Below are 12,652 nucleotides of genomic sequence, written 5' to 3'. Positions count from 1 at the left end.
CATAAAAAATCCTACAATGTGATTTTCTGGATTTTTTTCCCTCATTTTCTCTGTCATAGTTGACGTGTACCTATGATGAAAATTACAGGCCTCTCTCATATTTTTAAGTGGGAGAACTTGCACAATTGGTGGCTGACTAAATACTTTTTTTCCCCACTGTATATATGTATAACTTTATGAGCTGGATTGCATGTTTTTGCACTCGTTAGCATATTTAGCTAGCAGCCTCCATGGAAATGCTCTATTACTTGTGCTAATTCTGTTAGCATTCTGCTAATAGACGCCAAATGGACTTTTTGTGTTTCTTTGGCGCCCCCTTGTGTACTGAGCCGGTAATACCGTAAATCCCAGGATGAGAGTAGGACAGTATGACGATATGAACATCTGGCTACCGCCCAACCCTAGTATGTAAGGCATCCGGCTGAAGCTGAACTCTCACCCATTTGGCTCTCTCCCCTCTGGAGGGTCCTATAGTCAACTGTCTCCCCTCTGGAGGGTCCTATAGTCAACTGTCTCCCCTCTGGAGGGTCCTATATTCAACTGTCTCCCCTCTGGAGGGTCCTACAGTCAACTGTCTCCCCTCTGGAGGGTCCTATAGTCAACTGTCTCCCCTCTGGAGGGTCCTATATTCAACTGTCTCCCCTCTGGAGAGTCCTATATTCAACTGTCTCCCCTCTGGAGAGTCCTACATTCAACTGTCTCCCCTCTGGAGGGTCCTATAGTCAACTGTCTCCCCTCTGGAGGGTCCTATATTCAACTGTCTCCCCTCTGGAGGGTCCTACAGTCAACTGTCTCCCCTCTGGAGGGTCCTATATTCAACTGTCTCCCCTCTGGAGGGTCCTACAGTCAACTGTCTCCCCTCTGGAGGGTCCTATATTCAACTGTCTCCCCTCTGGAGAGTCCTACATTCAACTGTCTCCCCTCTGGAGGGTCCTATATTCAACTGTCTCCCCTCTGGAGGGTCCTACATTCAACTGTCTCCCCTCTGGAGGGTCCTATAGTCAACTGTCTCCCCTCTGGAGGGTCCTATATTCAACTGTCTCCCCTCTGGAGGGTCCTACAGTCAACTGTCTCCCCTCTGGAGGTTCCTATAGTCAACTGTCCATGCAGGACAGTCCTATAGTCAACTTTCCATGCAGGACAGTACATGTGCTTATGTTGATAAGAGAGAGGAGAACATCCCATAAGAAGCCATATCATTATTCTGAAGGGATACACTACAGTTAACGAACAGCTGGAGATTCAAACTGCGAGACAATTCTCATGAGATACAGTATACAGGAAATACTTAAGACCAATAAAACTATAGAATTGTCAATTACAATAAGTGTTGATCAAACTTAATCAATTAAAACACATACAAACGGTATAAAAGCCCTGTATGTCTGTGTTTCAGTTCATCGGGACAGTTGATTGGCTGTGCTATTGTACTTACAGTTCATCGGGACAGTTGATTGGCTGTGCTATTCTGTATCCGTCCTTCAGATAGGCTGCCATCTCGAAGGGGTCGATGTCCACGTAAGGGGTCTGTCCCAAGGTCATCAACTCCCACAGGGTCACACCAAACGCCCACTGAGGAACAGGGACACAGGTTAGCTGTCAGGGGTTAGACTAGAAGGTCATCAACTCCCACAGGGTCACACCAAAAACCCACTGAGGAACAGGGACACAGGTTAGCGGTCAGGTGTTAGAGGTCAGATCACAAGGCAGAACGGACCAAAGGAATAAAGATTCAATTAATTATATTTATATGGGACAGACATCCATTGATATGACCAACAAGACAGGATGACAGACATACACTAAATAATATCTAGGACGAACAAAGGAAAGTGTGTGTACAAATCTCTCTTGGACCTTCTGGTTGTCTCTGCGGAACATTAGCTACATGCAGGCTAAACAATACAACATAGGACAGAGATACTTCACATGCATGGATTTAAAATCAGGGAAACTTTTCAACAATGTTCTATATTCTGTTGCAGAAATGTGTTAAAATTAGGGATAAGGTCTCTCAGTGTGAGATTAGTGTCAGGGAAAGTTCTGTTCTGTACAGGCTGAACAGCGCCAATGGCTGAACAAAGCATTCCACTGACACAATGCAAGGAAATTTAGCTGAAAATGTACACCCAACATAGAAAACATTGTTCCTAAATGTTTTGATAAGGGCTTGAAAGCGAACCCCGTCTCTCTGAACCATGCAGTGCTTGAGAACAGCCAGTTATCAGAACCATTGTAGGTAGTGGCTGCAACTCCCAAAATACTGAATCTATCCGACTTTAGCTTTTAACCAATTTCCTATTTCCAAAGAACAGAACATGATAATATTATTCCAGTAGAGTATAACTATAAACATCAATAATATAAACATCAATAATATAAAAAGTATTAAGGTTTTGAAACCAAGTCACCACTTCATTCATCAGTCATCTTCAGAAAATTGGCCAGTGTTCTACAAAGACAATATAACAAATGGTAGCTGAACACGAACCAGAAGGTATTCAGACTTGAGATCCACAACGGTAGCTGAACACGAACCAGAAGGTATTCAGACTTGAGATCCACAACGGTAGCTGAACATGAACCAGAAGGTATTCAGACTTGAGATCCACAACGGTAGCTGAACACGAACCAGAAGGTATTCAGACTTGAGATCCACAACGGTAGCTGAACATGAACCAGAAGGTATTCAGACTTGAGATCCACAATGGTAGCTGAACATGAACCATTAGGTATTCAGACTTGAGATCCACCAATGGTAGCTGAACATGAACCAGAAGGTATTCAGACTTGAGATCCACAACGGTAGCTGAACATGAACCAGAAGGTATTCAGACTTGAGATCCACAACGGTAGTTGAACATGAACCAGAAGGTATTCAGACTTGAGATCCACAATGGTAGCTGAACATGAACCAGAAGTTATTCAGACTTGAGATCCACAACGGTAGTTGAACATGAACCAGAAGGTATTCAGACTTGAGATCCACAACGGTAGCTGAACATGAACCAGAAGGTATTCAGACTTGAGATCCACAACGGTAGTTGAACATGAACCAGCAGGTATTCAGACTTGAGATGCACACTCAGAAAATCGCTCAAGTCTTCCATTGACATCAATGAAAGCTTTAGGAGAAAGTCTGAATGACTACTAGGATCCCTGGAGTCATCATGCCCTGACTGGGTGACTATGGTTCATTAACAATACCTCTGTGTTTGTGTGTGTGGCGCTGTGTTTGTGTGTGTGGCGCTGTGTTTGTGTGTGTGTGTGGCTGTGTGTGTGTGTGTGTGTGTGTGTGTGTGTGTGGCTGTGTGTGTGTGGCTGTGTGTGTGTGTGTGTGTGTGGCTGTGTGTGTGTGTGGTTGTGTGTGTGTGTGTGTGTGGCGCTGTGTGTGTGTGGCGCTGTGTGTGCGTGTGTGTGCGTGCGTGGATGTGTGTGTGTGGCTTTGTGTGGCTGTGTGTGTGTGTGGCGCTGTGTGTGTGTGTGGCACTGTGTGTGTGTGGCGCTGTGTGCGGATGTGTGCGGCTGTAATACTGGTTCATTAACATGTGTGTAGTAACCTATGACCCAGAGAGGTTTAGAGGAAGTCAAGACAGGGTGCGGAGGATATAAAGAGGGAGGGGTGAGGACTCGGAGCAGCAGAGCTACATCAGGAATGAAGAGGTCAGGTACGAGGGAGGGACATCAGGGCATGGCTGTCTGGCTGGTGGTGGAGAGGAGAGCTCCATGGCCTTAGCTGGCTTCCTGTGTGTGTCCTCACCACATCACTAGCAGTAGAGAAGTCATTGTTGAGCAGGCTCTCCAGGGCCATCCAGCGGACCGGTCTGTTCTCATTGTCTCCCAGACAGTGGTAGTCCGTGGGGAACAGGTCTCTGGACAGGGCGTTGTCACAGATCTTCACCTGCATGCTGTCATCAATACTGTCAGCGGAAGAGGGGTAGAGGACATGGGGGGTAGAGGACAGGGCAACAGAGGAGAGGAGGGGGGGTAGAGGACAGGGCAACAGAGGAGAGGAGGGGGGGTAGAGGACATGGCAACAGAGGAGAGGAGGGGGGTAGAGGACAGGGCAACAGAGGAGAGGAGGGGGGGTAGAGGACAGGGCAACAGAGGAGAGGAGGGGGGGTAGAGGACAGGGCAACAGAGGAGAGGAGGGGGTAGAGGACATGGCAACAGAGGAGAGGAGGGGGGTAGAGGACATGGCAACAGTGGAGAGGAGGGGGTAGAGGACATGGCAACAGAGGAGAGGAGGGGGGTAGAGGACATGGCAACAGAGGAGAGGAGGGGGGGTAGAGGACATGGCAACAGAGGAGAGGAGGGGGGTAGAGGACATGGCAACAGAGGAGAGGAGGGGGGGTAGAGGACATGGCAACAGTGGAGAGGAGGGGGGGTAGAGGACATGGCAACAGAGGAGAGGAAGGGGGGTAGAGGAGAGGAGGGGGGGTGGAGGACATGGCAACAGAGGAGAGGAGGGGGGAGAGGACATGGCAACAGAGGAGAGGAAGGGGGGTAGAGGACATGGCAACAGAGGAGAGGAGGGGGGTAGAGGAGAGGAGGGGGGTGGAGGACATGGCAACAGAGGAGAGGAGGGGGTAGAGGACATGGCAACAGAGGAGAGGAAGGGGGGTAGAGGACATGGCAACAGAGGAGAGGAGGGGGGGTAGAGGACATGGCAACAGAGGAGAGGAAGGGGGGTAGAGGACATGGCAACAGAGGAGAGGAGGGGGGTAGAGGACATGGGGGGTAGAGGACAGGGCAACAGAGGAGAGGAGGGGGGTAGAGGACATGGGGGGTAGAGGACAGGGCAACAGAGGAGAGGAGGGGGGGTAGAGGACATGGCAACAGAGGAGAGGAAGGGGGGTAGAGGACATGGCAACAGAGGAGAGGAGGGGGGGTAGAGGACATGGCAACAGAGGAGAGGAGGGGGGTAGAGGACATGGCAACAGAGGAGAGGAGGGGGGTAGAGGACATGGGGGTAGAGGACAGGGCAACAGAGGAGAGGAGGGGGGTAGAGGACATGGCAACAGAGGAGAGGAGGGGGAGTAGAGGAGAGGAGGGGAGGGGGGGTAGAGGACATGGGGGTAGAGGACAGGGTAACAGAGGAGAGGAGGGGAGGGGGGTAGAGGACAGGGCAACAGAGGAGAGGAGGGGGTAGAGGACATGGGGGGTAGAGGACAGGGCAACAGAGGAGAGGAGGGGGGGGTAGAGGACATGGCAACAGAGGAGAGGAGGGGGAGTAGAGGAGAGGAGGGGAGGGGGGTAGAGGACATGGGGGTAGAGGACAGGGCAACAGAGGAGAGGAGGGGGAGAAGAGGAGAGGAGGGGAGGGGGGTAGAGGACATGGGGGTAGAGGACAGGGCAACAGAGGAGAGGAGGGGAGGGGGGGTAGAGGACAGGGCAACAGAGGAGAGGAGGGGGGGTAGAGGACATGGCAACAGAGGAGAGGAGGGGGGTAGAGGACATGGGGAGTAGAGGAGAGGAGGGGGGTAGAGGACATGGCAACAGAGGAGAGGAGGGGGGGTAGAGGACATGGCAACAGAGGAGAGGAGGGGGGGGTAGAGGACATGGCAACAGAGGAGAGGAGGGGGGGTAGAGGACATGGCAACAGAGGAGAGGAGGGGGGTAGAGGACATGGCAACAGAGGAGAGGAGGGGGTAGAGGACATGGGGGTAGAGGACAGGGCAACAGAGGAGAGGAGGGGAAGAGGACAGGGCAACAGAGGAGAGGAGGGGGGTAGAGGACAGGGCAACAGAGGAGAGGAGGGGAGGGGGGGTAGAGGACAGGGCAACAGAGGAGGGGAGGGGGGGTAGAGGACATGGCAACAGAGGAGAGGAGGGGGGGTAGAGGACATGGCAACAGAGGAGAGGAGGGGGGTAGAGGACATGGCAACAGAGGAGAGGAGGGGGGGTAGAGGACATGGCAACAGAGGAGAGGGGGGGTAGAGGAGAGGAGGGGAGGGGGGGTAGAGGACATGGGGGTAGAGGACAGGGCAACAGAGGAGAGGAGGGGAGGGGGGTGAGAGGACAGGGCAACAGAGGAGAGGAGGGGGGTAGATGACATGGCAACAGAGGAGAGGAGGGGGGTAGAGGACATGGGGAGAAGAGGAGAGGAGGGGGGGTAGAGGACATGGGGAGTAGAGGAGAGGAGGGGGGGGTAGAGGACATGGCAACAGAGGAGAGGAGGGGGGTAGAGGACATGGCAACAAAGGAGAGGAGGGGGAGTAGAGGAGAGGAGGGGGGGTAGAGGACATGGCAACAGAGGAGAGGGGGGTAGAGGACATGGCAACAGAGGAGAGGAGGGGGGTAGAGGACATGGCAACAGAGGAGAGGAGGGGGGTAGAGGACATGGCAACAGAGGAGAGGAGGGGGGTAGAGGACATGGCAACAGAGGAGAGGAGGGGGGTAGAGGACATGGCAACAGAGGACAGGAGGGGGGTAGAGGACATGGCAACAGAGGAGAGGAGGTAGAGGACATGGCAACAGAGGAGAGGAGGGGGGGTAGAGGACATGGGGAGTAGAGGAGAGGAGGGGGGTAGAGGACATGGGGAGTAGAGGAGAGGAGGGGGGTAGAGGACATGGGGAGTAGAGGAGAGGAGGGGGGGTAGAGGACATGGGGAGTAGAGGAGAGGAGGGGGGGTAGAGGACATGGGGAGTAGAGGAGAGGAGGGGGGGTAGAGGACATGGTTAACTGATTCAACATACATTTACAGTTGTTGCTATTAAGTGTTTATGAAATGCTTATGAATGCGTTGTGTATTGGTTACAAATGTGATATCAAGTCCTTATGTAGGGACCTTTAACAGAAAGTGTGAACCGAAGGTATCACCCAACACAGTAGTTGACAAACACTTTCTGTAGGTTTTCTAAATGGTATGTTATCAAATCAAATAAATTGTATTGGTCATATGCGCCTAATACAACAGGTGTAGACTTCACCGTGCAAAGCTTACTTACGAGCCCTTTCCCAACAACGCAGAGTTAAAAAGACAAATATTTGCTAAATAAAAAAGGAAATCGTAACAATACAATAATGAGGCTGTATACAGGAAGTACCGGTACTGAGTCAATGTGCAGGGGTATGAGGTAGTGAAAGTATTCAGACCCCTTGACTTATTCCACCTTGTTACGTAACAGCCTTATTCTAAAATGGATTAAATAGTTGTATACACTCATATGCTAAATGGCATATTATTATTATCATATGTTGTACATATACTCAGGCTCAGGCTCTTGAGGGGGCAGTGCTGCTTTAGTGGGTCTCTGACTGCGTTCGTCTTTCTGTCATGGCTGTGTAGGCTACCTGCAGTAATAGACTTCTCCTTAGTGGGTGGGTCGCTCAGGTGGGTGTCTAGAATATAGGGTCGGCACCGTTGCATCACGATAGGACAAAAATAAAAACAACAAAACGGATGCATATCCCATATCTGCGCTCTGTCACAACTCCTGCATAGAGTGTTCGCAGATGAGCCGAGCAGGACAGGGTCATGAGATACTCACACACAGTTCCTGGCGGCCAGATCTTTGTGGATGACCTCTCTCCTGGCCAGGTAGCTCATCCCACATGAGATCTGGATCGCCATGTGGACCAAGTCCTGCTGGGAGATGGCCTACAGAGACAGAGGGAGAGAAACTGAGCATGAGAGGGGGAGAGAGACAGAGAGACAGAGACAGAGAGAGACAGAGAGAGACAGAGAGAGACAGAGAGAGACAGAGAGAGAGAGAGAGAGAGAGAGAGAGAGAGAGAGAGAGAGAGAGAGAGAGAGAGAGAGAGAGAGAGAGAGAGAGAGAGAGAGAGAGAGAGAGAGAGAGAGAGAGAGAGAGAGAGAGAGAGAGAGAGAGAGAGAGAGAGAGAGAGAGAGAGAGAGAGAGAGAGCGTGGTGGAAAGTGGATATTCAGAGAAGTAGTCTGGTTGGTGAGGTTTACAATTTCACCACTCTGAGAAAAAATAACAATGGCTTCAATCACTTTTCAGATCACTGTAGTATGACTTATTATGGGATGCTTTTTAAAGCACTTTTCAGATTCCACAAGAAAAATACTGTATAACAAGAATGAAACTAGTCTTGTAGCTATTAAAGTTTTACAGACAGGACAGAGGGCCATATAGCCTGTTTAGGATAAAAGCTATTTGTTTTGTTTTTAAGAGGGCCCCAAGAGACAGGCCTGAAGGACCCCTGACTAATACAGAAACACAGAGGTTGAATTCCAAAAAGGCCCACAGGGCTCTGGTAAAAAGCAGTGCACTATGTAGACAATAGGTGGGACACATCCAAAGTAGAAGATCATCTAGTGAGACAGGAGGAACCATAAGCCTGCTTCACTACCATCGTGTTATCTGTCCAATTAGCTCGGATGGCTTAGCCTAGCAGAGTACACATAAACAGCATGTCATGATGCTAATTAATGTAGCTTAGCCTAGCGGCGTCTATTTACATAAACATATTGTGTTTCACCTGGAAAGGTGACAGACAACTAGCCGACGGATGACATGCTGTGTGAGCTGAAGAGGACGGATGACATGCTGTGTGAGCTGAAGAGGACGGATGACATGCTGTGTGAGCTGAAGAGGACGGATGACATGCTGTGTGAGCTGAAGAGGACGGATGACATGCTGTGTGAGCTGAAGAGGACGGATGACATGCTGTGAGAGCTGAAGAGGATGGATGACATGCTGTGAGAGCTGAAGAGGACGGATGACACGCTGTGTGAGCTGAAGAGGACGGATGACATGCTGTGTGAGCTGAAGAGGACGGATGACATGCTGTGTGAGCTGAAGAGGACGGATGACATGCTGTGTGAGCTGAAGAGGACGGATGACATGCTGTGTGAGCTGAAGAGGACGGATGACATGCTGTGAGAGCTAATTCCCCAGAAGAAAGAAAGAGGGCTCCTGATGCACCACATCACGGCTTTGACGTAATCCTGCCCTGCATCCCAAATGGCACCCTATTCCCCATGGGCACTGGTCAAAAGTAGTGCACTACATAGGGAAAAGGGTGCCATTTGGGATGCAAGCTCAGCCTGAGTCAGACACACTGCTGGGGTGAGGTGCATTGTGGGCCGGGGCTGGCTCTGATGGACACAGCAGAGATTTACAGCTGTCATAGGCACACGCATGCACACACATGCATGCATACGCACAGGGAAGAGATTTCCAGCTGTTTAATGTTCTGTGACCTGATCTGTCAGCGTGACTCAACTCGTATTAATTGGACCCTTTGTGTTAAAGAAGACATCAGCGCCAGGCAACATTATAGCGTGATTAAACCCAGAGACATACATACAGTGAGGGAAAATAGTATTTGATCCCCTGCTGATTTTGTACGTTTGCCCACTGACAAAGACATGATCAGTCTATAATTTTCAGAAAGATTTCTAGCTCCCAGGTGTCTTTTATACAGGTAACGAGCTGAGATTAGGAGCACACTCTTAAAGGGAGTGCTCCTAATCTCAGCTTGTTACCTGTATAAAAGACACCTGTCCACAGAAGCAATCAATCAGATTCCAAACTCTCCACCATGGCCAAGACCAAAGAGCTCTCCAAGGATGTCAGGGACAAGATTGTAGACCTACACAAGACTGGAATGGGCTACAAGACCATCGCCAAGCAGCTTGGTGAGAAGGTGACAACAGTTGGTGCGATTATTCGCAAATGGAAGAAACACAAAATAACTGTCAATCTCCCTCGGCCTGGGGCTCCATGCAACATCTCACCTCGTGGAGTTGCAATGACCATGAGAACGGTGAAGAATCAGCCCAGAACTACACGGGAGGATCTTGTCAATGATCTCGTCAATGATCTCAAGGCAGTTGGGACCATAGTCACCAAGAAAACAATTGGTAACACACTACGCCGTGAAGGACTGAAATCCTGCAGCGCCCGCAAGGTCCCCCTGCTCAAGAAAGCACATATACAGGGCCGTCTGAAGTTTGCCAATGAACATCTGAATGATTCAGAGGAGAACTGGGTGAAAGTGTTGTGGTCAGATGAGACCAAAATCGAGCTCTTTGGCATCAACTCAACTCGCTGTGTTTGGAGGAGGAGGAATGCTGCCTATGACCCCAAGAACACTATCCCCACCGTCAAACATGGAGGTGGAAACATTATGCTTTGGGGGTGTTTTTCTGCTAAGGGGACAGGACAACTTCACCGCATCAAAGGGACGATGGACGGGGCCATGTACCGTCAAATCTTGGGTGAGAACCTCCTTCCCTCAGCCAGGGCATTGAAAATGGGTCGTGGATGGGTATTCCAGCATGACAATGACCCAAAACACACGGCCAAGGCAACAAAGGAGTGGCTCAAGAAGAAGCACATTAAGGTCCTGGAGTGGCCTAGCCAGTCTCCAGACCTTAATCCCATAGAAAATATGTGGAGGGAGCTGATGGTTCGAGTTGCCAAACGTCAGGCTCAACCTTAATGACTTGGAGAAGATCTGCAAAGAGGAGTGGGACAAAATCCCTCCTGAGATGTGTGCAAACCTGGTGGCCAACTACAAGAAACGTCTGACCTCTGTGATTGCCAACAAGGGTTTTGCCACCAAGTACTAAGTCATGTTTTGCAGAGGGGTCAAATACTTATTTCCCTCATTAAAATGCAAATCAATTTATAACATTTTATAACATAGTTTTTCTGGATTTCTTTGTTGTTATTCTGTCTCTCACTGTTCAAATAAACCTACCATTAAAATGATAGACTAATCATGTCTTTGTCAGTGGGCAAACATACAAAATCAGCAGGGGATCAAACACTTTTTTCCCTCACTGTATATGTACAACATTATAGCTTGGATAAACCCAGAGCCATATATATAAAACATTAAAGCGTGATTAAACCCAGAACCATATATACAGTGCCTTCGGAAAGTATTCAGACCCCTTGACTTTTTCCATATTTTGTTACGTTACAGACTTATTCTAAAAAGGATTAAGTAGAAGAAAAAAAATCCTCAGCAATCTACACACAATACCCCATAATGACAAAGCAAAAACAGGTGGATATTTTTGCACATGTATAAAAAAAAAAAAAAAAAAGAATACCTTATTTACATAAGTATTCAGACCCTTTACTCAGTACTTTGTTGAAGCGCCTTACATACGTATTGTGACCCTTTGCTATGAGACTCGAAAATTGATTAAATTGTTTTTTCCCCCCCTCATCTACACACAATACCTCATAATGACTCCTGAGTGGCGCAGTGGTCTAAGGCACTGCATCGCAGTGCTAACTGTGCCACTAGAGATCCTGGTTCGAATCCAGGCTCTGTCGCAGCCGGCCGCGACCGGGAGACTCATGGGCGGCGCACAATTGGCCCAGCGTCGTCCAGGGTAGGGGAGGGAATGGCCGGCAGGGATGTAGCTCAGTTGATAGAGCATGGCGTTTGCAACGCCAGGGTTGTGGGTTCGTTTCCCATGGGGGGCCAGTATAAAAAATATAATGTATTCACTAACTGTAAGTCGCTCTGGATAAGAGCGTCTGCTAAATGACTAAAATGTAAATGTAAATGTAATGACAAAGCAAAAAAAGGATTTTAGAAGTTTTTGCACATTTATTACAAATAAAAAACGGATATATCACATTTACATAACTCTGAGGTCCTGAGCGCTCTGGAGCAGGTTTTCATCAAGGATCTCTCTGTAATTTGCTCCGTTCATATTTCCCTCGATCCTGACTAGTCTCCCAGTCCCTGCCACTGAAAACCATCCCCACAGCATGATGCAGCCACCACCATGCTTCACCGTTGGGCTGGTGCCAGGTTTCCTCCAGACGTGACGCTTGGCATTCAGGCCAAAGAGTTCACTCTTGGTTTCATCAGTCTCATGGTCTGAGAGTCTTTAGGTGCCTTTTGGCAAACTCCAAGCAGGCTGTCATGTGCCTTTTACAGAGGAGTGGTTTCCGCTGGCCACTCTACCATAAAAGGCTTGAAAGGTGGAGTGCTGCAGAGACGGTTGTCCTTCTGGAAGGTTCTCCAATCTCCACAGAGGAACTCTGGAGCTCTGTTAGAGCGGCCATCGGGTTCTTGGTCACCTCCCTGACCAAGGCCCTTCTCCCCCGATTGCTCAGTTCGACCGGGCGGCCAGCTCTAGGAAGAGTCTTGGTGGTTCCAAACTTCTTCCATTTAAGAATGATGGAGGGCCACTGTGTTCTTGGGGACCTTCAATACTGCAGATATCCTAACCATTTCGCCAGAATGTTCCATCTTCATCCCATAAGTATTGAAGGTAGTGTGATGTCACAGCTATCTTTAGACATACCAGTACCACCACTGTGGTATAGAATTAACCCACCCAAACTAGGCCTATCTGAAATATGAAAATGATTAATGAATTCACCAGGTAGTCTTTATTGATGTAGAAAAGATGTGTCCGTAGCAAACGGACTTTACATGCTAAACGGTACTTTACATGCTAAACATTGCTAAAACGGGACTTTACATGCTAAGCATTGCTAAACTGTACTTTACATGCTAAACGATACTTTACATGGATAATATTAACGTCGGTAGGCTACTCTGTTTTTGCAAAACTGGAGAAAATTAAGCAAGCGTTTTTTCTGGTCACCAATCTGGATATGTGCGCCCACCTTTGTCTTTGAAACAAGAATTTACTACAATGCCATAGGCCTATGTTAGTGACAGAGCGAATAGACAAATGGT

At 49.0% G+C, this 12,652-nt stretch overlaps 1 protein-coding gene across 4 annotated transcripts in view; it reads right to left on the bottom strand.

Annotated features, from left to right (window-relative positions):
* Positions 1–12,652, bottom strand: part of ryk (receptor like tyrosine kinase) — a 104,259-nt gene that overhangs the window by 5,048 nt on the left and 86,559 nt on the right. For all 4 annotated transcript variants that reach the window (XM_041840688.2, XM_041840690.2, XM_041840689.2 and 1 more), the window contains 3 exons: positions 7,494–7,603; positions 3,761–3,920; positions 1,436–1,572 (listed from right to left, as the gene is read on the bottom strand). In XM_041840688.2, coding sequence (XP_041696622.1) covers positions 1,436–1,572; positions 3,761–3,920; positions 7,494–7,603 — 407 coding nt within the window. The remainder of the gene's footprint in view (positions 1–1,435; positions 1,573–3,760; positions 3,921–7,493; positions 7,604–12,652) is intronic.

This window comes from Coregonus clupeaformis, chromosome 20 (genome assembly GCF_020615455.1).
Source record: "Coregonus clupeaformis isolate EN_2021a chromosome 20, ASM2061545v1, whole genome shotgun sequence".
Taxonomy (NCBI): Eukaryota; Metazoa; Chordata; class Actinopteri; order Salmoniformes; family Salmonidae; genus Coregonus; species Coregonus clupeaformis.
This window is presented reverse-complemented; position numbering and strand designations above follow the sequence as displayed.